This window comes from Muntiacus reevesi, chromosome 1, assembly GCF_963930625.1.
Source record: "Muntiacus reevesi chromosome 1, mMunRee1.1, whole genome shotgun sequence".
Lineage (NCBI taxonomy): Eukaryota > Metazoa > Chordata > Mammalia > Artiodactyla > Cervidae > Muntiacus > Muntiacus reevesi.
In genome coordinates, this window is record NC_089249.1 from 119,829,731 (window position 1) to 119,852,418 (window position 22,688).

Consider the following 22,688-nt stretch of genomic DNA (forward strand, 5'->3'; position numbering starts at 1 on the left):
TGAAGAAGAGGAGAAATCAAAGTGTGACTCTGGAGCAAAAGGTCCTGTACTTTACTGCATGTTAGAATCGCCTGGAAAGCTTATCAAAATCTCCATGCCCAGTTTATACCTGTGTTACTTCATTCGTGTCCGACTCTTTGCGACCCTATGGACTGTAGCCTGCTCGGCTCCTCTGTGGATGGGATTCTCCAGGCAAGAATACTGGAGTGAGTTGCCATACCCTCCTCCAGGGGATGTTCCCGACCCAGGGATTGAACCTTCATCCCTTGTCTCCTGCACTGGCAGATGGATTCTTTACCACTAGCTCCACCTGTCTTACACCTGGTCACCAATTAAATCTGAATGTCTTGGCACTGAAACCTTTAAAAAATTCCCAGATGATGACTGTGCAGCCCATGTGGAGGACCACTGACAGAATGAGGGTTTGCAGCTGAAACATCTGGATGGATGTGTGTAATCATGGCTTTGAGCACATGTGCAAAGAAGAGGATGGAGTGTTGGTAGGAGGAATCTCTTAGTCGTGTAGGTGGAGTTTCAAGGAAGAGGTTGGCTAAGGGAGTCTGTTTGAGAGAGACATTTGCTGGAGATGCGAATGTGAAAGTCCACATCATGTAGATAGTATATAAAGCCACAGGACTCCATGAACTCCTCTGAAAGAGAGGATAGAAGAGCCGTGGGCTGTGTGTCCTGAGGCACTCTGGCATCTGGAAGTCAGAAGGAAGAGGAGCCAGTAAAGGAAACTCAGAGAAGCTCAGTAAGGGAGGGAGAAAACTAGGATGGTGGGGTGTCCGAGAAGTGAAGAGATGAAGTTGTTCCAGGTGGTCAGCTGGATCAAGTGCTGCTGAGCCACCAAACTGAGGCCTGAGAAGTGGCCATGGAATCTGCAGCAGGAGATGGTTCCCTCTGAGGGGGTTCAGAATGGAAACCCAGTGTTTGCTGTAGAGAATCTGAAGCACAAAGGTACCTCGACAACATTAAATGCTGGGTTCATTCCATCACATGTCTTTGTTTTTTCCTTCTCGTTTCAATAACATGATCATTTAGAAGTCTCCTAAATTTATTGCATAGGGTGCTGTGGTCTGCCAAATTGTCACACTTTTAAATAAGAGAAATTATGTTGGAAACATTAGTTTATTTGAATATGCCATTTTTTTCCTTCATTCCTGACCGTCTTATAGGCCATTGCTCTTTAAGAAATACTAACTTAGGGATCAAGAAGGAACACTGGAAAAGGATTCTTATGGGATTCTTGGATCTGATTCTTATTCTAAATTGGATTTTTATAGCTGGGGGCAAATTGCAACCCCTGGGCACGTTAGTTGCCTCGTTTGTGAAATGAAGAAATGTGAACAGGTAATCTCTAAGGTAAGGAGTTCAAACTGGGTGCACATTAGAATCACTTGGGGAGCTTTTTAAAAGCCCCAATGCCCAGGCTGCATCCACACCAATCAGGCCAGAATCTCTGAGGGGAGAAGCGGGGTATCAGTACTTTTGAGGTGCCCCAGGTCATGTGGTGTAGAAACAATAATCTAGCTCTAATACTGAATTATACATGCATTTCTGCCCTCAAAATCAGGAAGAGGGGAGGAATGAATAGATAGTGGATGGCAACAAGCAGTGTCTGTCCTGGGGAATCTCAGACTTGCTCACACAGGAAGGGATTGAAGGCTACTCTCCACAAAAATGAGGGAGTAAAGAAAGAGGTGGAGATGGAATCCAGGAAATGTGGAATCCAATTTGGGAAGGAGGCGAAGAGAATTTCCAGACTGATGGTCCCTGAAAAGGGATTAGAAAGCCACCCATGTAGCTGGAGGGTTTATCTGGTGACTCAGATGGTAAAGACTTTGCCTGCCATGCAGGACACCTGGGTTCGATTCCTGGGTTGGGAAGATCCCCTGGAGGAGGGAATGGCAACCCATTCCAGTATTCTTACCTGGAGAATCCCTTGGACAGAGGAGCCTGGTGAGCCCTAGTCCATGGCATTGCAAAGAGTCAGACACGATCGAGCAACTGAAATACAAGTAGTTGGAATAGGAGGATGAGGGCTACAGGAATGATATCTCTGGAGAAGGAGAGAATTGATAGGATGCCCAGCTTGGTTGACTGTACTGAAAAGGAGCTGGCAGATTCATCAGCGTTTGATGCTAAAGCCCTGGTTGGTATGTGGAAAACTAAGCAAATGAGGAAAAAGGCAATTAACTCCAGAAAGAAAATTTTGTAAGTGAGAATGTAAAATCACAGTGTACTGATGGCTCAACTCTAAAGAGTATTTGCATATTCACTTCATAAATTCTGAATGTTAATTTATCCAAAATTTTTATTAAAACTTAGTTGGGAAGATGAGTGGGGAGGTAAACTGTATATGTTGCCTGGTGGGCGGCAGCTATAAGAGCTATATCCTTATTTCCCTCAGTAGGATATAAATGGATAATATCCCAAAGAGAAAAAAATTATGGAATAGTATTAGTTAGAAATATTAAAGTAAATAGCAACAACAAAAACCCAAATAAAAGTGGTTGTCCCTAAGGGGCAGAACCAGGAATGTGGTTCATTGTAGTCCATTTAAAATTATGCACACATTTAAGTTGAGGGGGGAAATGACAGTGGGACCAGATCCTGGAGAGCTACCCAGATGTCAGTTCCTGGAAGGCATCCTGGTAGTTCTCTTCACTGTGATGAGGATGCAGGAAGAAGATAGATTTGGGAAATGAGCTACAGAGATGTCAGTTTCTGGAAGGCAGCCTGGTAGTATTGTTCACTGTGATGAGGATGCAGGAAGAAGGATAGATTTGGGAACTGGTCCACCCTGCTTCCCCTGCCCTGTCCTCTGTGACTAGGAGGTACTAGTTGTGAGTTAGCAAAAACATTTTTCTCGTACTGCTGCATGATACATGATATCTATATAGATATGATAGGAGAAGGGTTGCCTGTCAGTGTTATTTTCCATTTATTTGTTGGAGCCAGAGGAATAGACATCAATTTCTCTCAACATCAGCTGGAGTAACAAAAGAGCAACCACCTCTCAGGTGGGGCTGCTGTTCTGAAACACTCGAGAAATCATCCCAAATATTTTTGATAACTTATCCCCATCAGTTAAAAGAACATCTACTCTCTCTGAATGGATATGTACTTATATATTGTATGTAAAACTCCTGAGAGTCTCTTGGACTGCAAGATCCAACCAGTCAATCCTAAAGGAAATCAGTTCTGAATATTCACTGAAAGAACTGATGCTGAAGCTGAAACTCCAATACTTTGGCCAGCTGATGTGAAGAACTGACTCATTTGGAAAGACCCTGATGCTGGGAAAGATTGAAGGTGGGAAGAGAAGGGGACGACAGAGGATGAGATGGATGATATCACTGACTCAATGGACATGAGTTTGAGTAAGCTCTGGGAGTTGGTAAGGGACAGGGAACCCTGGGTGCTGCAGTCCATGGGGTCGCAAAGAGTTGGACACGACTGAGTGACTTAACTGAACTGAACTGAAAACCATATATACTATAAGACAGGTAAAACGAGCATTTTAAGGGGTGCAACTGATGAGGGTGTTAAAAAGTCACTGCTGGGTGAAGTGACTTTATGGTATGATTATCATATCATATGTCATATATCATCATTATATATTGTCTTAGGGTACATTATATACATTTAGGCCAAGTTCATCATGTAACAATAGTAGATTTTGTTAGCATTTTAAATACTCTCTTGATAAATCTATTTATTTCCCAACTTCTTTTCAGATCAGATTTTCATTTCATCTTTTTTTAAACTCATGGCCGACAAATGTTGTGTTAGGGAAATGTTAGCTCTCCCATTTTCTTGATGTATATTTAGATTTACATTAGTTTTACAAGGAGTCTGATGTTTTGCAAGAATCTTTATTCCCTTGCTCATTTTATGAGGATTAACTAAAGTGGATAATATACTCCAACAAATGCTTAAGTGGACCCACATAAACCCTAAGTGGTGGGAATGTGCTGCAACCCAATTAGGGCGCCACCTGCTTTGGGAACCTGCACTGTCCCCCCATATTGCCTCATGTACTTAAGCGAAATACATGCATCTGACTTTCTGACCATGTGAGGGTATCTTAGGTGTATAATTCATACACTGAAACTTGTAAATCTTAACTTCTTTTTGCTTGGTTAATACGGTTAGAAGCCCTAGCCCTGTCTTCTCCACTGTTATCCCAGTGGACGGTCTTGCATACCTGCCCCGTGTGTCTGCACCCCACTTTGGAGCTCACTGCAGTAGAAAACAAGCTTTCATACCTCTTTTTGAGTAGGGTAAGGGCCTTACAAGCTGAAAAGAAGTAGCAGTCTGAGCTGGTTCGCATATTCACTGAGAAAATTGTGCTCATGGGAACAGGGTACCGTTGCTGAAACTAATACGTGCATTTTTCCAAGGCAAAGGTCAAAAACCTCCACCGGTTCCTCTGGGTTTACCATCCTATCAAGGTTAAGAATTGCCAATAATTTGTTCTGTTTTGTTATTTTTCAAAACATCAAGCTTCCGTCAACTCTTTTGGCTGTTGATTTGCTAAAGTTGGAATTACCCTTGGTCATATGATTGCCTTAAAATATGGTCATATGTATGCCCTATGTTTAAAACCCTTCACCTACTGGAGAACTAGGGAAAATCCACAAATTGAGAAGAATAGGGCAAGAAAGAACCTTCAGAAATGTAGCTTAGAAAGCTTACACGTTTGCATTTTCCTTGCGATACCAGAATTTTTTAACCTAAGTATCATTAATATTCTTTTCCGTATTTCTATCATTCTATCATTAGTTGATCATATTTGACTAATACTCGCTTCCCAGGTGGCTCAGTAGTAAAGAATCCTCCTGCCAATGCAAGAGATGCAGAAGACATGGGTTCCATCCCTGAGTCGGGAAGACCATCTGGAGGAGGAAATGGCAACCCACTCCAGTGTTCTTGCCTGGAGAATCCCAGGGATGGGATTGCACAGAGTTGGACACAACTGAAGTGACTTAGCAGCAGGAGTAGTGCAGTTATTCTCTAAGTGTGTGTTCAGTTGCTCTGTCATGTCCAACTCTTTTGCCGCCCCATGGACTATAGCCTGCCAGGCTCCTCTCTCCATAGGATTTTTCAAGCAAGAATACTGCAGTGGGTTGCATTTCCTTCTCCAGTAAATCTTCACCTCCCCAGGGATTGAACCCACGTCTCCTTCACTGGCAGGCAGATTTTTTACTGCTGAACCATCAGGGAAGCCCTATTGTCTACCTCAGTGAAAAACGTCAGGAAGGATACCGGAGTGTAAATAATTTAACACCACGAGCAATCCCCATGACATTATCTGGTACTTTGCCCTTTTTTTTTCTTGCCCAAAGCTTATCTTCTTTAATTAGTTTTCTTAGTTTAATATTAATGTCAATTACCATTTCTTGAACATTTAGTGGCCATATTAATTGAAACCAGCAGCTAGAAGAATTCCTTGAAGCCTCTTGGAGTAATTGGGCTGCATCAGTTTCCTTTTGTCTGTTCCAGAGCCCTCAGAGCATACTTCAATTTGAGCACTTAACACATTTTATTTTTATCTCTTCACATTTTACTCTTATCTCTTCACATTTCTCCCTTCCACTGGACTGAGCTCCTGGAAGGCAGGAAAATGTCTCTGGCAGGGCTTGGCTCACAGGTATTTACCGAGCGCTTGACCTGCTGCCCCTGTACTTCCACCACTGTTTTCCAGAAAGCAGCCTCCTCTTTCTTTAGTACGGGGTTTCTCACACTCGAGGCCAGGGGTATGTTCTAAGGAGGAGTTTCCATGGCCTTATTCTCAAAGTGCTATCACAACTTTTCGGATGCCCTTTCCATTTTATTAAGTGAAAAGACACTGTGACTCATCAGGATGAATACATGAGCTGCGTGGAGCCCCTGAAGTGCTGGTGGTTCACGCTAAAGCCCACAAGGCTTCCGCAGGCGTCTTCTCAGGGGTCCGAAGGTTCCTGTTGGAGGCTGTGGCTCTCAGGCACAGTTAAGACGCCACCTTATTCTTAGAAATGCCTCCCTCAGGGTTTCTTGTCAAGAACCCTGTAGCATCTACCACTCCGTGTGTTAGGACACGTGATGGGATTCCTTCTCTGGCTTTCTGAATCTGTCTCCCTTGCTTCCATAATACATTTTTTTTTCTTTTGAAAAAATTTATTATTTAATTGGAGGATAATTGCTTTACAATATTGTGTTGGCTTCTGCCATACAACAATGTGAATCAGCCATAAGTATATATATTTGTCCTCTTGAACCTTCCCCCACCCACCCTCCACCCCATCCCACCCTCTAGGTTGTCACAAAGTACTGTGTTGAGCTCCCTATGTTGTAGAGCAACTTCTCACTGGCTATCTGTTTTACACATGGTAATGTATTAATATATGTTTCAGTTCTACTCTCTGAGTTCCTCCCACTCTCTCCTTTCCTACCTTGCTGTGTCCAAAGTCTGTTCTCTGTGTCTGCATCTCTATTTCTGTCCTGCAGATAAGTTCATCAGTACTATTTTTCTAGATTCCATATGGTGCGGCATCCACTGAGCTAATTGATTACTTACACATTTGTGTTAACGAGTCTGTCTCTCCTATTGGATGCTGAACATCTGGGCTTCAGGGAACCTACTTATCTTTATGTCCTCAGCACCCAGTACAGTCGCTCAGCACTGCAAGTGCTCAGTAATTTGGTTAGATGGAATCATGAGGTAACTATAGCAGGTGCAGGGAAAACACATTTTAAAAATCTTCTTATTCTTTTGAAATGAGACTCATTTTGGTCATTGATTTTTCATTTCTAAAAGTTTTTTTTTTTTTAATTTTTCCCAAGTTCTTCTTACAGACATTTTAACCCATGTATTTTTAAATGTGGAAGCATGGTTGTTTTTTAGCCTGTGTCTGATTCTGATATGCTTGGCTGTGTTTCTGCTCTTTCTAAGATGACTGTTTCATGCTACTTGGTTTCCTTGTGGGCCTGGAATGTTTTAGTACCTGTTGCTCCATGTGTTTTATAAGCTATTTGTTGGAGCTCCCCAAGTTTCAGGATGAGCATCTAGAGAGGTCTACAAGTGTTTGCCAAGAAAGGCAGGGCAATTCCAGTCTGAAGTCCCCTGAACCAAGCAAGCTGACAGTTTGGTTTGACCCAGTGCCTGGGTCACCCAGGCATGAGACTCGAAGGATTGGGTTGTGACCCTCATTTCTCAGTATGGGTCCCTGCCCTCCTCTCAGTCTTCCTCTCTCCTTCCCTCCACCCCTCCTTCCCAACTTCCTTCCTTCTTCCCCTCTTCTTTCCAGCAAAATAACCTGGCCAATTAATTCTGGAAATAGGAGGTCTAAAAATCAACTTAAAAGTAGAAAATCACTAGCAACTGAATATAAGCCTTAAAAAGTCTTAAAATAACTCTTAAAATAGTCTTTTTTTGGAGCATCTCTTTTTTTTAAGCTTCTTTTAAATTTGTTAGTCAAGCTATGTAAGTCAATATAAAATATCATTACAATATTTCAGGTGAAAAGATCCCCAAGAATGACCCCCAATTATAAAAAGTTTCTGAGAAATGAGCAGCTTGAATGATGGCTAAACTTAATAGAATTTGTTTATTAAACTTGCCATCAAGACATTTCTTGTTTCAAGAAACAGAAATTGAACTTGAGTCAGTTCAGTTCAGTCGCTCAGTCGTGTCCGATTCTTTACGACCCCATGAGTCGCAGGACGCCAGGCCTCCCTGTCCATCACCAACTCCTGGAGTCTACTCAAACCCATGTCCATTGAGTCGGTGATGCCATCCAACCATCTCATCCTCTGTTGTCCCCTTCTCCTCCTGCCCCCAATCCCTCCCAGCATCAGGGTCTTTTCCAATGAGTCAGCTCTTCTCATGAGGTGGCCAAAGTACTGGAGTTTTAGTTTCAGCATCAGTCCTTCCAATGAACACCCAGGACTGATCTCCTTTAGGATGGACTGGTTGGATCTCCTTGCAGTCCAAGGGACTCTCAAGAGTCTTCTCCAACACCATAGTTCAAAAGCATCAATTTTTCGGTGCTTAGCTTTCTTCCCAGTCCAACTCTCACATCCATACATGACTTAAACAGGCCTAAATCCCAAATTTGTTGGCTCAGTTTGAAAGTCTTGGAATGATGGGTTCAGACACTGCTGGCTCCCGGAACTCAAACATTGTCATTAGGCAATCTTGTCTGTTCTTTGTTAGCTCCACTCCTTGGCAAGCTCTCCTATGATGGCTTCCAGGAGAGATGGTTAAAATGGTTTCTAGGAATTCTAGACTCAGTCTATGCTTTTGGTCTGTGATCCCCAGACTTTGCTGATTATGCATTCAACAGTAAAAGTTAAGCACATATCCCCAATGTGTATATATTTGTTTATATTAATAAAATATATGCTACTATATTGCCACTGTTACTTTATATATTGTCAGTAGAGCTCAATTTTCTTGTTTTTAAGATGAAGAATAAAATATAAGTACTAATGTTTTCTGTTCTCCCAATGAATGTTTTGCATAGCCCACTTTAGGGGCTACTTAGTGGAAAGATCACATCTTTTCCATTGGTTATAATTACAGTCCTGTGTCCACATCTCATTGGTTTTTTTTGGCCTAAGTTCAGTCATGTGCCCATTTCTGAGTTCAGAGTCCTTGAAATAGTAAAAGCAAAATTTTTCTAATGTATGAGATGCCAGAAATATCTGACTAGGCATAAATAGAGAGATGATATTTTAACTTTAAAGTGATTTATAGTTTGGAATCTTATAATCACTGAGGCTCCATGGTTCAGTCATGTCTGACTCTTTCCGACCCCATGCACTGTAGCCCACCAGGCTCCTCTTTCCATGGGATTTTCCAGGCAAGAATATTGGAATGGGTTGCCATTTCCTACTCCAAGTATGCAGATCTTTCTGAACCAGAGATTGAACCTGCATCTCTTGTACCTCCTGCCGTGGCAAGCAGATTCTTTCCACTGTGCCATCTGGGAACCCCCATTATCACTGATATATCATGCAAGATACACAATCTTTTCAGAACAGAGTTACAATACAGAGATTCTCTATTTCCATGACAATTTAATTCTAGTTCAGTTCAGTTCAGTTCAGTCACTGAGTCATGTCCTACTCTTTGAGACCCCATGAATCGCAGCACACCAGGCCTCCCTGTCCATCACCAACTCCCGGAGTTTACTCAAACTCATGTCCATCGAGTTGGTGATGCCATCCAGTCATCTCTTAAGTCTTGTAGTCTGTGCTAAATTTCTGGGGTTTCAAACCTAGAATATCATGAAAATATCCCATTTAGTTTTTGTTAATACTCTAGTAACATGTGAATGGTTAAGACGTTGGAATTGACAAGTCTTGCAAATAAAATCGTATTTTTATAATTTTGATAGTGGCCGTTTGGAACAAGATGGATAGCTATATGTAATAGCAAGTGACAGAGGATCCTGAATCCTTGTCAGATTTCTAAAGTGAAAAGGATTTCACTGGTTGTAGAGAGTTTTGCTTTAAGGAATGGTAAAACATGTGAATGGAAAGTATTCTTCAGGAGATTTCAGGCTTTTCAGTGTATTTAAAAATTGACCTTCTTTGGCAGAGATGCAATGGCTCATCTTGATTCTGAGGTGAAAGAAGAATGTCTGAGAGAAGACCTGAGGTTTTACTTCATGAACCCTTGTGAAAAATTCCGAGCCAGACAACAGATTCCATGGAAAATGGGTTTGCAGATTTTGAAGATAGTCATGGTCACCACACAGGTAAATGATATTATCAGTTCATTTGTTTTTTGTTCTTACCCCAAGTTGAAACTTTTTCCATGTTCTGCCACTTGACTTTTGTCCTGAAAAGGCCACACACTCATGTTCATAAACTTCTAAAATTATGTTGACTCTGGAGGGCAGGTGGTAGGTTGAAGTTCAGTTTAGATGACGACTTTGTTTTAGTAAGTGACTCTGAGGTCATTTCTCACGGGTTATGTAAATAGAGATAGTGTTAGATCTGAAGTGGGTAGGGTTTCTATAGCTGAATGAGGCACAAGGCTGGTGAAGCCTACCTGGTCCAAAGTGATCTGTGTTCTTGAAATCTTTCATCTTTCTTCAGATATATCTTATTTAAATATACTTTTGAAGTCTGCATTTTGGACCATTTTGATTTTGGATTTACAGAATGCTAATGCTAAGTCTTCTTTTCATCAGTAGCTAAATGCTTAAGTAAACACTCCCCGACCTTACCCACTCCCCGCCTACCTCCCCAGGCAGGCCTGGGTAAGGTGGGGGAGCGTTTGCTTAGGCACTTAGGAGTGTATCAGGAGTGTATAAAGGCTGCATTGGGACTTTTTGCCTAAATTGATATTGTTAAGTATTTTATTATCAATATCACAAGAGTCACCCAAGTTGTCACCTAGTTTTTGGGCCTGAACCAGTTTTAGGGAGGCTTCTCCGTATGTGATTACATTTGAAATGTGTGTCCTTTAAAAAACAGTACTGATTTGGAATATTAGGCTCCATGGGCAAATAATCATTCTGTCATCAGTGTAAAAGTGTTTTTAAAGATGTGATTTCTGGAGCACAAAAATAAATAGCTTCCTAAAAATAGCTCCATATGCTTTAGAAATGAGAGAGGCGGTTCCTGCCATAACTAAAGTTGCATCTTTATTCTTTGTTCATAAAGAGATCTTGTGACTACATGACATGCTGCACCAGCTCATCATATTTTAGGGTAAGCAAGCTACTTCCAAAGAAACAAAGATGAGAGGTTGAGTCACTCTTAAATGTACATGCTTAGATTTTTTTTCTTAAAAAATTTTTTTCATTTTAGTTCTTGGTTTTAAAGTTTTAATTTTGGCAGCCTATAAAGCAGTGCATTGTTAGTATTACTTAAAAGAAGAAATAATGTCCCCTTTTGCTATTTGGTTAATTTTAATTTCCCCCAATTACTTCTCTTGTCAAACTAGCTTTCAAGTTTTTGATCTATTAATATTATTAATATTCTAACTCACCTGGACATAAAAGATCATCACCTTCTTTGACTTACCATTTTGATCCTGATAGCTACTAAATTGCATGGATTCATCCTTCAAAACTGCATCTCCGTATGTTTTGCCATATTCACTATCTTTTCTCCAGCATAGACTCTTACCTTGTTAGTTAATTAAAAATATTGATGTGTATGAAGCACCTCATATGCTCTGCACTGTCTTGGGAATATAGCTGTGAATGTGTTACCCCTGCTGACAGCTCACACATAGCCTAGCAGTTCCATGTGCTAGGCACAGTAAGTGCTTTATGTGTGTTAGCTCATTTCGGCCTCACTGGACTCCATGAGGTAGGTTCAATTTTTACTCCCTTTGAATAGAAGAGAATACCGAGCCAAAGAGAGTTGAATAATTTGCATGTGGCCATTCAGCCAGGAGGGGCTTCCCAGCTGGCGCTAGTGGTAAAGAATCCTTCTGCCAATGCAGGAGACATAAGAGATGTAGGTTCAGCCCCTGGGTCAGGAAGATACCCTGGAGTAAGAAACGACAACCCACTTCAGTATTCTTGCCTGGAGAATCCCATGGACAGAGGAACCTGGCGGGCTACAGTCCGTGAGGTTGCAAAGAGTTGGACACGACTGAAGCAACTTAGCACGCACACATTCAGCCAGGAAGAGGCAGAGTCAGGGCTGGCACCCTGGTAGTCTGGGTCTAGAGTTTGCACTGTTTTTCTCATATTGTTTTTTTCCCCATGTAGACCCTCAAAGTTTGCACTTGAGAAGTACACATAAGTTAACTAGGCTGCTTCCAGAATTTATCTTATGCCCACCTTTCTTATCTCCAAACCTACTAGTCCATTCAATACTGATGTTAGATTAATTTTTCTTAGAATGCTTTTATGGTATCTCTTCTTCTCAGAAACTCCTGTGGAACTGTATTTCCCATAGATCTAAATTTTGACTCTGTGGCCTGGAATTCACAGATTTCCATAGTCTCCTTCAACTTGCCTTTCCAACAGGTTTTCATCTCCTGTTTCTTCCCCATGTCCCAGCCAGATGGACCCACTCAATGATTCTGGCTCCTGCCTTGTTTTTCCTCCAAGAACAGAGGGGCTCTTTTCTCCCTCATCTTTCAGCTGCTATTTGAAGTCCACCTCCCCTGCCAGCCTTGCCTGATCACTCAACGTGTGGTTTTTCTTGGTTCACTAGTACCCCGTGCTGGCTACATCACTACTTTCACTTTTAATAAAATATTTCTGGAACTTCATCATTTACTTTTTGGGTGGGTCTGCCCTTTTTGGGTGGGTCTACCCTACCTCCCGTAATAAAACTGAGGTGGTTAAACTTGTATTCCCCTGTAGGGTCATTCTAATAAATTTTGCTACTTGGGTGATATATAATTGGAGTGGAATTCTTGAATATCTTTCTTTCCTTCAAATCCCGCTTTTCCCTCCTCTTCTTTTTCTGTCTCTTTTAGCACTCCATTCTCAAGTCTAATGGAATGGGTGGTGTTTTGTCAAGGTTGATGGGAAAGAAACGTCTTTTAAAAGGCATTCCTACTCTGCATTCTGCAGTAATTTATAATCTCGAGAGAGGTGTCTACATTCTTTTGCTAGATCTGCTTTTTTCTTCCCGTATTCTTTGTATATTATTAGAGTGGTATCTTGTTTTTACCTGGCACAGAATATTTTCTCCTCCATTGATTTCATAATCAGGTCTTAAATTCACAATCTTTGCCAGGCTGCACTTAATGTGTGATTATTTTTCTGTTTTATAGTCTCAGCAAATCTTAAAATCTAGTTAGTGGGTCTAGAATGAATATTTTTGTCATTCCTTTCTTAAAAGTAAAATCATTTGACCAGTCCTTCATCATCTCTTCACCCTTGCTCTGTAGCGGACCAGCCCTCCATCATCTCTTCACTCTTGCTCTGTAGCATATATTTCATTCTGCCATAGTAGGAAGGGGACCTCAGGATCTCCTCCCCAGGGTTTCTCTCTACCGAGATGCTTGGGGAATCCTACCTGGACCTGGTTTGAGGCTATACATGTGGATCTTGGCTTGTTCTATGAACAATAGTATGGAGGGAATTTCTTGTTCTTGATGCCAGATGGGGGTGGGTCCAAGCAGAGATTTTACCTCCATATTCTCTTATTCCCAAAGTTGAGGTAATAGGCTTTGAATCTAAATAAGGTGGTGTTGGTGTTAATTGCTCAGTCCTGTCTGACTCTTTGCAACCCCATGGACTATAGCCCTCCAGGCTCTTCTGTCCATGAGATTCTCCAGGCAGGAATACTGAGGTGGGTTGCCATTTCCTACTCCAAGGAAATAAAATGGTAGCTGAAAATATCAGCAGATTGAATGCTGCTGTGTTCATCAAGTTATTGACTCCCCACTTACTTTTTGGGTTTCTTTAACCTAACTATGAGTGTGGGAAGAGGGACTCTCATGTCCCCTCTTCTAGAGTTAAGTTGGCAGCTTTTCAGTTTCAGAGGTTGTATGGCCAAGTGGTCAAGAGAACTAACTGGTGAGTCAAACAGACTTGCTGTCACACTTTTAGCTGTTTCAACCTGGAAAAGTACCCAACTTCAGCTTGCAAGTGTAATGGGATGGACAGACTCAGTACTTGACTCTGACATTGTGCTGGCCACTATTCCAGTTCCTGAATATATGTGCATGTGTGTGTGTGCTGAGTTGTGTCCAACTTTTTGTGACTCCCATGCACTGTACCCACCAGGAATTTTCCATGGAATTCTCCAGGCAAGAATACTGGAGTGGGTTGCCATTCCCTACTCCAGGGGATCTTCCTGACCCAGGGATAGAACCTGAGTCTCCTGTGACTCCTTCATTGGCAGGTGGATTCATTACCACTAGTACCACCTGGCAAGCCCATTCATTTGTGTGTCAGTATGTAATAAAACCCCCAGTCATGTGTAATTGGTCCCCTGGTTTACTTTTTTAGCTTTCCTTTTCTAGCATTTCCTTGAAGGCACCATTGATAGACATCATGTGCTTGAAAGAACTTTAGCCTTTGGTTGCTTGATTTTCAGCACAGGTTGGATGTCGTGGGACTTTTTATCTATCTTCCTTAGAACAGCTGGGTTTAGCAATTGCTCAGTCTTTTGACTTGGTATTTGAGGAATGTGATCTGGTGAGGCTCAGATGCTAAAGAGTGTCATCTGTGTACATTCTTCAACAACAGTTGCAGTTCTGGAAAGTTAGCACCTAAATTCTTTCCTTGAAAGGGAGGCCCCAAATCAGAATATTCTGCAGATGAAAATCACGCAGCATAACAGAAGTGACTTTGGAGTTAGACATGGCTTTCATTCTAGTTAGGTGACATGGGCAGTGTAATGAGACTAAATCTCAGTTTTTACATATGTAAAGTGGGGTTAACAGATGTAACATTTTCATAGGGTGGTTGTGTTAGTAAATGAGATATTGCAGGTAAAGCAGTTAGTACAGTGCCTGGAGAATGATACTTGATGAAAAGTGGTAACTATTTTATATTATTTAGCCTTTTAAAAAAGACAGACAAAATTTGAAAACTAAAAAACATAAATCACTAAAAAGAGTATGTAAGTTTGCGTGTGCAAATTAACATCTGTTCATCGGAAAGGTCTAGTAATTAAACCGTGGAGTGACAGCATGTAACACAAATATCAAGGTCATCTTGTTGAATTTGCTGGTTTCATATGACAGCAGAGTCCCAAATTGTTTTGGTGACTTTAGCAGGGTGAAGGTTTGGGGCAAATTTTCTGGACTCTCACTGTCTTAGAAAGCAGATGAAGAGATAAGTTGGGGAGATAGGGAAGAGTGTGTGGGCCAGGGTTTACAAAGGTGTGACTTCTACAGTTACATATGTGTGTCTGTGTGTGTGCATGAGAGAGAAAGAGAGAGAAGCAGAGCACTTGTGAGACTGTATGTATGAAACAGGGTATGTGAGATAGTACTTATGGGAGTGTGAGAGCAAGTGTGCAAGGGAGTGTGAGAGTGTCCATTTGATTGTGAGTGGAGAGAAGGCTGTTTGTGTGTGGAATGTCTTGGGTTTGGGGGTAAACATTTAGTGCCTGCTAATTTCCCCTCCTTATTAGATTCTAAGAGGAAAACTTTAAGGCAGAAAGAATACACTCAATCCTGTTGAAGAGAGCCTTTGGCATCTAATCCTGTGCTATGACACAGTTTAAGAGGAATAAGTAGAAGTTCTATCACAAGAAGATGGGTGCTTGGTGACAATGCGTGTGTTTGACATCACGGAGGTAGAGTGAGCCCTGTTATTCTGCGTGGTGCTCTGATGCTGTAGATCTTGGAGGCAGGAACTCTTAGGTGTAAATCTTATGTGAGTTCTTGCAGAGCTAGAGGAATTGCATTCCTTTGATGTCAATTACCTCTTAGCCGGAGGAAGTATTATATCGACCCCTTTCAAAAATGTTTTTAAAAAGTCGCATGCAAAACACTTATGATTTTTAAAAATATTTGCAATGTCTAAATGTCAGATCACTTAGATTTGACTATCAAACAGTAAAGCACAAGAATTAGTGGTTTACTAAGTATGGTTGAACATAGCAGGCTTGAACCACACAGATTCACCTTTACATAGACAGAGATATATTTCAGTAGTAAATACAACAGTCCATGATCCACAGTTGGTTGAATCCTTGAACCCTCAGGCTGGACTATAAATCATACTTAGATTAATCCCTGTATTGTTCAAGGGTCAGATGTACATCAATTTTGAAAACCATTCATTTGAAATGCAAGTATAAGAAAAATGGATTCAAATTAGATAATCAAGGACCTACTGTATGTCATAGGAAAATATACTCAATATCTTGTGATAACCTATAATGGAAGAGAATATAAAAAATAATGTATATATTTACATAGATGTGTAATTGAATCACTTTGCTGTACATCTGAAACTATTACAACATTGTAAATCAATTATTCAATAAAAATTTTAAAAAGAAGTAAATAGCATATCTATTTAAAAAAAAAAGAAAAATGTATTCAGGCTTAACTTTGAATTTCTCCTTTCTCTTCTCCTCTGTCATTAAAGGCCAGTAAGGGTATTAGTCATTGGGAGTGGTCACTTCTAATTTTATGCTACTTCAAGTTGCTAATGTAGCTTGATGAGGTTGTTTCTAGGGGGAAGAATTCTTGTCTTTTGACATTGATGTGATTAACAAAAACCAAAGCAGTGAGATTTTTCTTGCTGATATTTATAGGTGAGGGTTAATGATAGTAAGAAGGCATTTGCCATCCCTGGAAAATGGTAAAATACATATATTTCTATTTTATTTTCTTTCCTAGCTTGTTCGTTTTGGTTTAAGTAACCAGTTGGTCGTTGCTTTCAAAGAAGAAAACACTGCTGCTTTTAAGCACCTGTTTTTGAAAGGATATTCTGGTTCAGATGAAGATGATTACAGCTGCAGTGTGTATACCCAAGAGGACACATATGACAGCATCTTTTTTGCTATTAATCAGGCAAGTCTTTTGTTGCGAATTATTAATACCTAAACTTGGAAGAATATATTCATACCTGACCTTGACCTGCTGTCTTAGCAAAAAAAAAATTATATGTATATTCTGGTATATATAACGTATTAAGATATGTAACATATTCTGATTTAAATTTTGCGTAGTCTGCCAAAAAGTGTTTATTGTTATTTCTGTAGCTACATTTCCATACAACAGATTTTGCCAATTTAAATTTTTATTTTTTAAGATTTATATTTGTATTTATCCCTTCCTACCCACTTCTATTGGGAGATTACTTTGTCCCAGATCAAATAGCCAAATAGTTAAAAACAGGCTTATATTCTCAGAAGGTTTGAGGAATGAGAGACCAAAACTAAGATTCTAAGTCTCAATTTTGGTGTTTTAGCATTAATAAGCCTATCTGAACCCTAAGAATATGGAGTAGGATATGACGTATCTAGACAGTATTGAGAAACCAGATTGGTAGGCCTGAAGAAAGTATTTATAGAAGAGAAATACTTATTCTTTCTTGTTCATTCACTCATTCATCCATTTACTCAGTCCATAAATATTTCGGTACTTATTATGTACCAGGTACTATTCAACACACTGGGGAATAAAAGAGACAAAACCCCTGTCCTTATAGAACTTAATTCTAGAGGCGAGAGCCAGGCAAATGAAAAGAAGTGAGATAGTACTAAATGCTGATTCCTTGAAAACACCACCCCACCAAAAACAAACAAAACAAAATATATTGAGAACAAAACTAAATTCACTGCTAACAGTAGTAACAGAGGTGCTCCCTTGACTATTTTCCGTAGGGTGCAGAGTGCAAGCTCCAGATACAGATTTTGAGGTCTGGTTTAAGGCAGATCTTTCAGTGTGAGGGGAGCTTGATAAGAATTGGGTAAAGGTCATCATATAATAGTTTAGGATTGGTGGATATAGCAATCCTATATCCCCAAACCCCTGTGAGAGTTTGGGGAGGTATTCAAAGTCTTGGAAGTTGTTAGACTGAATCTTCAAATCGGTCATTTGTTTGAGGTTTTTCAATGTTTCTGAAATAAACAATACAGTTATTGTTTTTAAGTTCCTGGGGAAAAGTTTCCTGGAATAATAAATCCATGTTAATAAAGACAGTTGTTGTTCAGTCACTAAGTTGTACCTGACTCTTTGCAACCCCATGGACTGCAGCACACCAGGCTTCCCTGCCCTTCACCTATCTCCTGGAGTTTGCTCAAATTCTTGTCCATTGAGTCGGTGACACCATCTCATCCTTTGTCACCCCCTTCTCCTCCTGCCCTCAATCTTTCTCAGCATCAAGGGCTTTTCCATTGAGTTGGTTCTTCATATCAGGTGGCCAAAGTACTGAAGCTTCAGTTTCAGCATCAGTCCTTCCAGTGAATATTCAGGGTTGCTTTCCTTTAGGATTGACTGGTTTGATCTCCGTGTTGTCCAAGCGACTCTCAAGAGTCTTCTCCAAGAAGCATTACTATATCTTGATTTATCCAAGCACACTTTCCAGTATGCTTACCTTGTTACGACTTATCTCCTCTCATATGATTAATATGTATGAATAAGTTTGAGTATATTGTACCTACTTGAGGAGGGTGACGGGCGGTGTGTGTGTGCTTCATGGCCTAATTCAACTAAGCACTCTATTCTTAGTTTACTGCTAAATCCTCCTTTGGTTATTAATTTCATAATAACTTTCGTATTGAGTTTTCTTAGGTTAAGAAAATGTAGCCCATTTCTTTCTATCCCATAGGTTACACCTTGACCTAACGTTTTTATGTGCTATGATTGTGCTTACTTTTGCTCCTTTTTAGGGTTTGCTGAAGATGGCGGTATATAGACTGTATTAGCAAGGAATGGTGAGGTTTATCGGGGTTTATCGATTATAGAACAGGCTCCTCTAGAAGGGTATAAAGCACCGCCAAGTCCTTTGAGTTTTAAGCTATTGCCGGTAGTACTCTGGCGAATAGTTTTGTTTATGAAACTATTTGTGTTTAGGGCTAGGCATAGTGGGGTATCTAATCCCAGTTTGGGTCCTAGCTATCGTGTTTCAGCAGCTGTAAAGTTACTTTCGTTATTTATTTTTATTGCAATTGTGGCTTTTTACAGCTTAATTGAAATTTAGCTTTATTTGGTGTAGTGCTTTAACACGTTTTACGCCGTGCGCCTATTAACTTGGGTTAGTCGTATGACCGCGGTGGCTGGCACGAAATTTACCAACCCTAATTAATATGGCTTAGTCAAACTTTCGTTTATGGCTTAATTTTTATCACTGCTGTCTCCCGTGGGGGTGTGGCTAAGCAAGGTGTCGTGAGCTACGGATGTGTGCTTGATACCAGCTCCTCTTAGTCTTGTTAACTTGGAGGGCATTTTCACTGGGATGTGGATGCTTGCATGTGTAACTCTATTAAGGGTTAATAGGAAGGCTGGGACCAAACCTGTGTGTTTATGGAGTTAGTATACTCATCTAGGCATTTTCAGTGCCTTGCTTTATTGTTTAAGCTACATTAACTGTGGCGTGATTGGTGGAGGATTGGCGCTTTTATACTTACCTCCTCCTGGAGTGCTAATTTGAGTATTGAAAATGCAATAAATTTAAAATATTATCTAGGGGAAAGCGTGTTAAAAATGGTGATAACTATATAAGGGGGGGGGGAATAAGGATTATAAAGTTGAGTCTTGAAATAATAACTATGTCCTGTAACCATTGACTGTAATGTCCATGCCTACCATTATGGGGATGCTCAAGATGCAGTTAAGTACAGCTACAATTCATGCTCCAGGTCGGGGCCTCAGACAGCCATAGCTGAGTCCAAGCATCCCCCCAAAAATTAAAAATACCAAATGTATGACACTACAGTTATGTGTGAGCATGGGCTGATTAGTCATTAGTCCATCGAGATGTCTTATTTAAGAGGAAAGAGTGGGCGATTTTAGGTGAGATGGCCCTGAAGAAAGAACCAGATGTCTGATAAAATTCATTAAATAGCTACCCCCACAATATATGAGCCCGGAGCGAGAATGGGGATCCCTGCCGAGCGGGTCGTTGGTTTCACGCGGCATGGTGATCAAGCTCGTGATCTAGGGGACGGGATATGCATGTTGACAAGGATTGATTTGACTTGAATGTGCTATGTACAGTAAGCAGGGACATGTACTATGTACTGTAAACAACGGAATGTACATGCTTGTAAGCATGGGGCATATAATGTAATGCACTATTATACATAGTATGTCCTAGTACATTAATTTTATGTACTATAAGCGCATGAGATTTAATTATATATCTTGTTATGTAGCTTGTGTAATTAATGGTATGTAAAATGTAAATTGGCTGTTGAGTGAAAAGCTGTATTAAATTACCAAAGGTTTTTAGGAATTTAATACTGATAAAGTTCTTGATTTTTATGGAGCTATATTAATAACGCGTCAGGGAATAGTTTAAATAGAACTTCAGCTTTGGGTGTTGACGGTGGGGCCGTGGCTTCTTCCTTGAGTCTTAGGGAGGTTGGTTGTTCTCCTTTTCTGGTTTACAAGACCAGTGTATTGAGTATACTACAAAGACTTATCTTCATTTTAGGAGGTTGTTTTCGATTGTGCTAGTAACTGGTATAAGTACAAGGATAATAAGAAAGTATAAAATGGATGCCAGTTGTCCAATAATAATGAAGGGGTACTCAACTGGTTGCCCTCCAATTCATGTAAGTGTTAGCAGATCTGCTACTAGGATTCAGAATAAGCATTGACTGAGTGGTCGAAAAATTATACTGTGTTGTTTGGATGTGTGGAAGAGGGGTATGAGGATTAGGATTAGGATAGATGAAATTAGGGCTAGGACCCCTCCTAGTTTGTTGGGAATTGATCGTAAAATTGCATATGCAAATAGAAAATATCATTTGGGCTTAATATGAGGGGGTGTATTGAGTGGGTTTGCTGGGGTGTAGTTGTCGGGATCTCCGAGCAGGTCTGGTGCGAATAATACTAGTAGTATTAGAGAGAGAATTAGAAGTAGGGCGCCTAGAATGTCTTTGATGGTATAGTAGGGGTGGAAGGGGATTTTATCTGCATCTGATGGGATTCCTGTTGGATTGTTGGATCCTGTTTCGTGGAGAAAAAGTAAGTGTACTATAGCAAGTGCTGCGATGATAAATGGGAGGATAAAATGGAAGGCGAAAAATCGGGTTAGGGTTGCTTTATCTACTGAAAACCCCCCTCAGATTCATTCGACTAAGTTTGTGCCAATATATGGGATTGCTGAAAGGAGGTTAGTAATAACTGTTGCTCCTCAAAATGATATTTGTCCTCATGGTAGGACATATCCTACGAATGCTGTGGCTATAACTGTAAACAGGAGAATTACTCCAATATTTCATGTTTCTAGAAAGGTATATGAGCCATAGTACAAGCCTCGTCCTACGTGTATAAATAGGCAAATAAAGAATATTGATGCTCCGTTTGCATCTATATATCGAATAATTCAGCCATAGTTGACGTCTCGGCAGATATGGGTAACAGAGGAAAATGCTGTTATTGTGTCAGATGTGTAGTGTATTGCTAGGAATAGGCCTGTGAGGATTTGTAGGATTAAGCAAATTCCTGGTAGGGAGCCGAAGTTTCATCAAGATGAGATGTTTGATGGGGCTGTGAGGTCAATGAATGCGTTGTTTACAATTTTTATTAGTGGGTGGGTTTTTCAAATATTTGTCATTGGTGTTCTTGTAGTTGAATGACAACGATGGTTTTTCATATCATTAGTCGTGGTTAGATTCCATGCGAGAATAAGGATAACATACATTGTATTTATTTTAAGCATTATTATAGTAATAATGCAAGACTCCAAGCACCAGTTCTTTGGTGAGATGGGGGCCAGCAAAACCCTGTTAGTGCAGATAGGCAGATGGGAAAGCTGTGTTAATGTAAGCTGTGGGTGTGGATGGCTTGGGTCCTCAGAGGTATGTGGAAAATGATAACTGGAATAAAGCAGGGGAGGAGACTGGACTGCCTGTTGATGCCTGTATACCAGAGATAGATGTTTATAATTTTCACTGGGTGATAAGGACAGACCTCCTGGAGGCAATAATATTCGCATCAGGGTCTGAAGTGAACCTTGCGGATAGATAACCTGGGTTTCTAGGCAAAGGCCACATCAAAGGCCCCAGGCGGGAGTGTGCCTTGAGAGTTCCAGGAACTGCCCGGAAGCTCACAGGGCTTGGGAGGTGGTGGGTGGAGCCAGAGGCCCATAGTGGGTTAGGAGGTCAGAGGATAGGCAGGACCTTGTCTTTGGCTCTGAGTAGTCGGGAGCCTCTGTCCACATGTTTATGTAGTTTCAGGTACTGTGGGGCAGTGTGTTTTTACTCAACCCAAGAAAATTACCCTGTGGTATTTTACTTTTGGGGAGTTCTGTTGAGGAATATGAGATAAACAGACGAAAAAAAGTTACATGTATGTTCCATGTGCTGTAACTTCTGATGAAACTTGTTAGGCTCATAAGTATTTTTATTTAACTCTTTTTAATAGTTTCATCGGCTAAGGAACTTATCTCTGGGGACCCTTGGTTATGGAGAAAGCGAAGACAACAGGATTGCTTTAAAAGTCTGTAAGCAGCATTACAAGAAAGGGACCATGTTTCCGTCTAATGAGACACTGAATATTGACAGCGACATTGAAATAGGTAACGCAATGGTAATTTCATTTTTTGCCTTTATCGTCTTCTGTGGTAAGAGTGAAAAACGCTCTCGTGCACAGGCAACCCAAATGAAACCACTCAGCTAGTCTGTTTGAGGGTTTAACATTTGCCTGCCAAGGGCTTTGGCTCAGAAAACTGTGGGTCTGCTGTGATTGGACCAGGAACATTTGTGGATCTCTTTGGTGCAACTCAAGATTGTTGGGGTTAGGGTAAATGCACAAGTGTTTCCTGTTTAAGTTTTTTTCTCCATGATGAGGTGATTAGACTTTTTGAAACAAAACAAAACAAAAGTGAGTCTGTATTTGTTAAATGACATATTGTGGGTTAAAATGCTTGGTATGCTTGCTTTTGCATACGCACTCATGCCCAGCCCTTCAGTCAAGTCTGACTCTTTGAGATCCTATGGACTGTAGCCTTCTAGGCTCCTCTGTCCATGGGATTTTCCAGGCAAGAATACTGAAGTGGATCATTTGTTAAATATATTAATGCTCTTCAAAGGAGAATTGTGATTAATAACTCATTTTCTCTGGAGATCGTTTG

At 40.6% G+C, this 22,688-nt stretch overlaps 1 protein-coding gene across 1 annotated transcript in view; it reads left to right on the top strand.

The window, feature by feature from the left end:
• MCOLN2 (mucolipin TRP cation channel 2) overlaps positions 1–22,688 on the top strand; it is a 65,437-nt gene that overhangs the window by 8,559 nt on the left and 34,190 nt on the right. Inside the window, exons 2-4 of the mRNA XM_065909990.1 lie at positions 9,593–9,752; positions 16,280–16,453; positions 21,980–22,133. Coding sequence (XP_065766062.1) covers positions 9,593–9,752; positions 16,280–16,453; positions 21,980–22,133 — 488 coding nt within the window. The remainder of the gene's footprint in view (positions 1–9,592; positions 9,753–16,279; positions 16,454–21,979; positions 22,134–22,688) is intronic.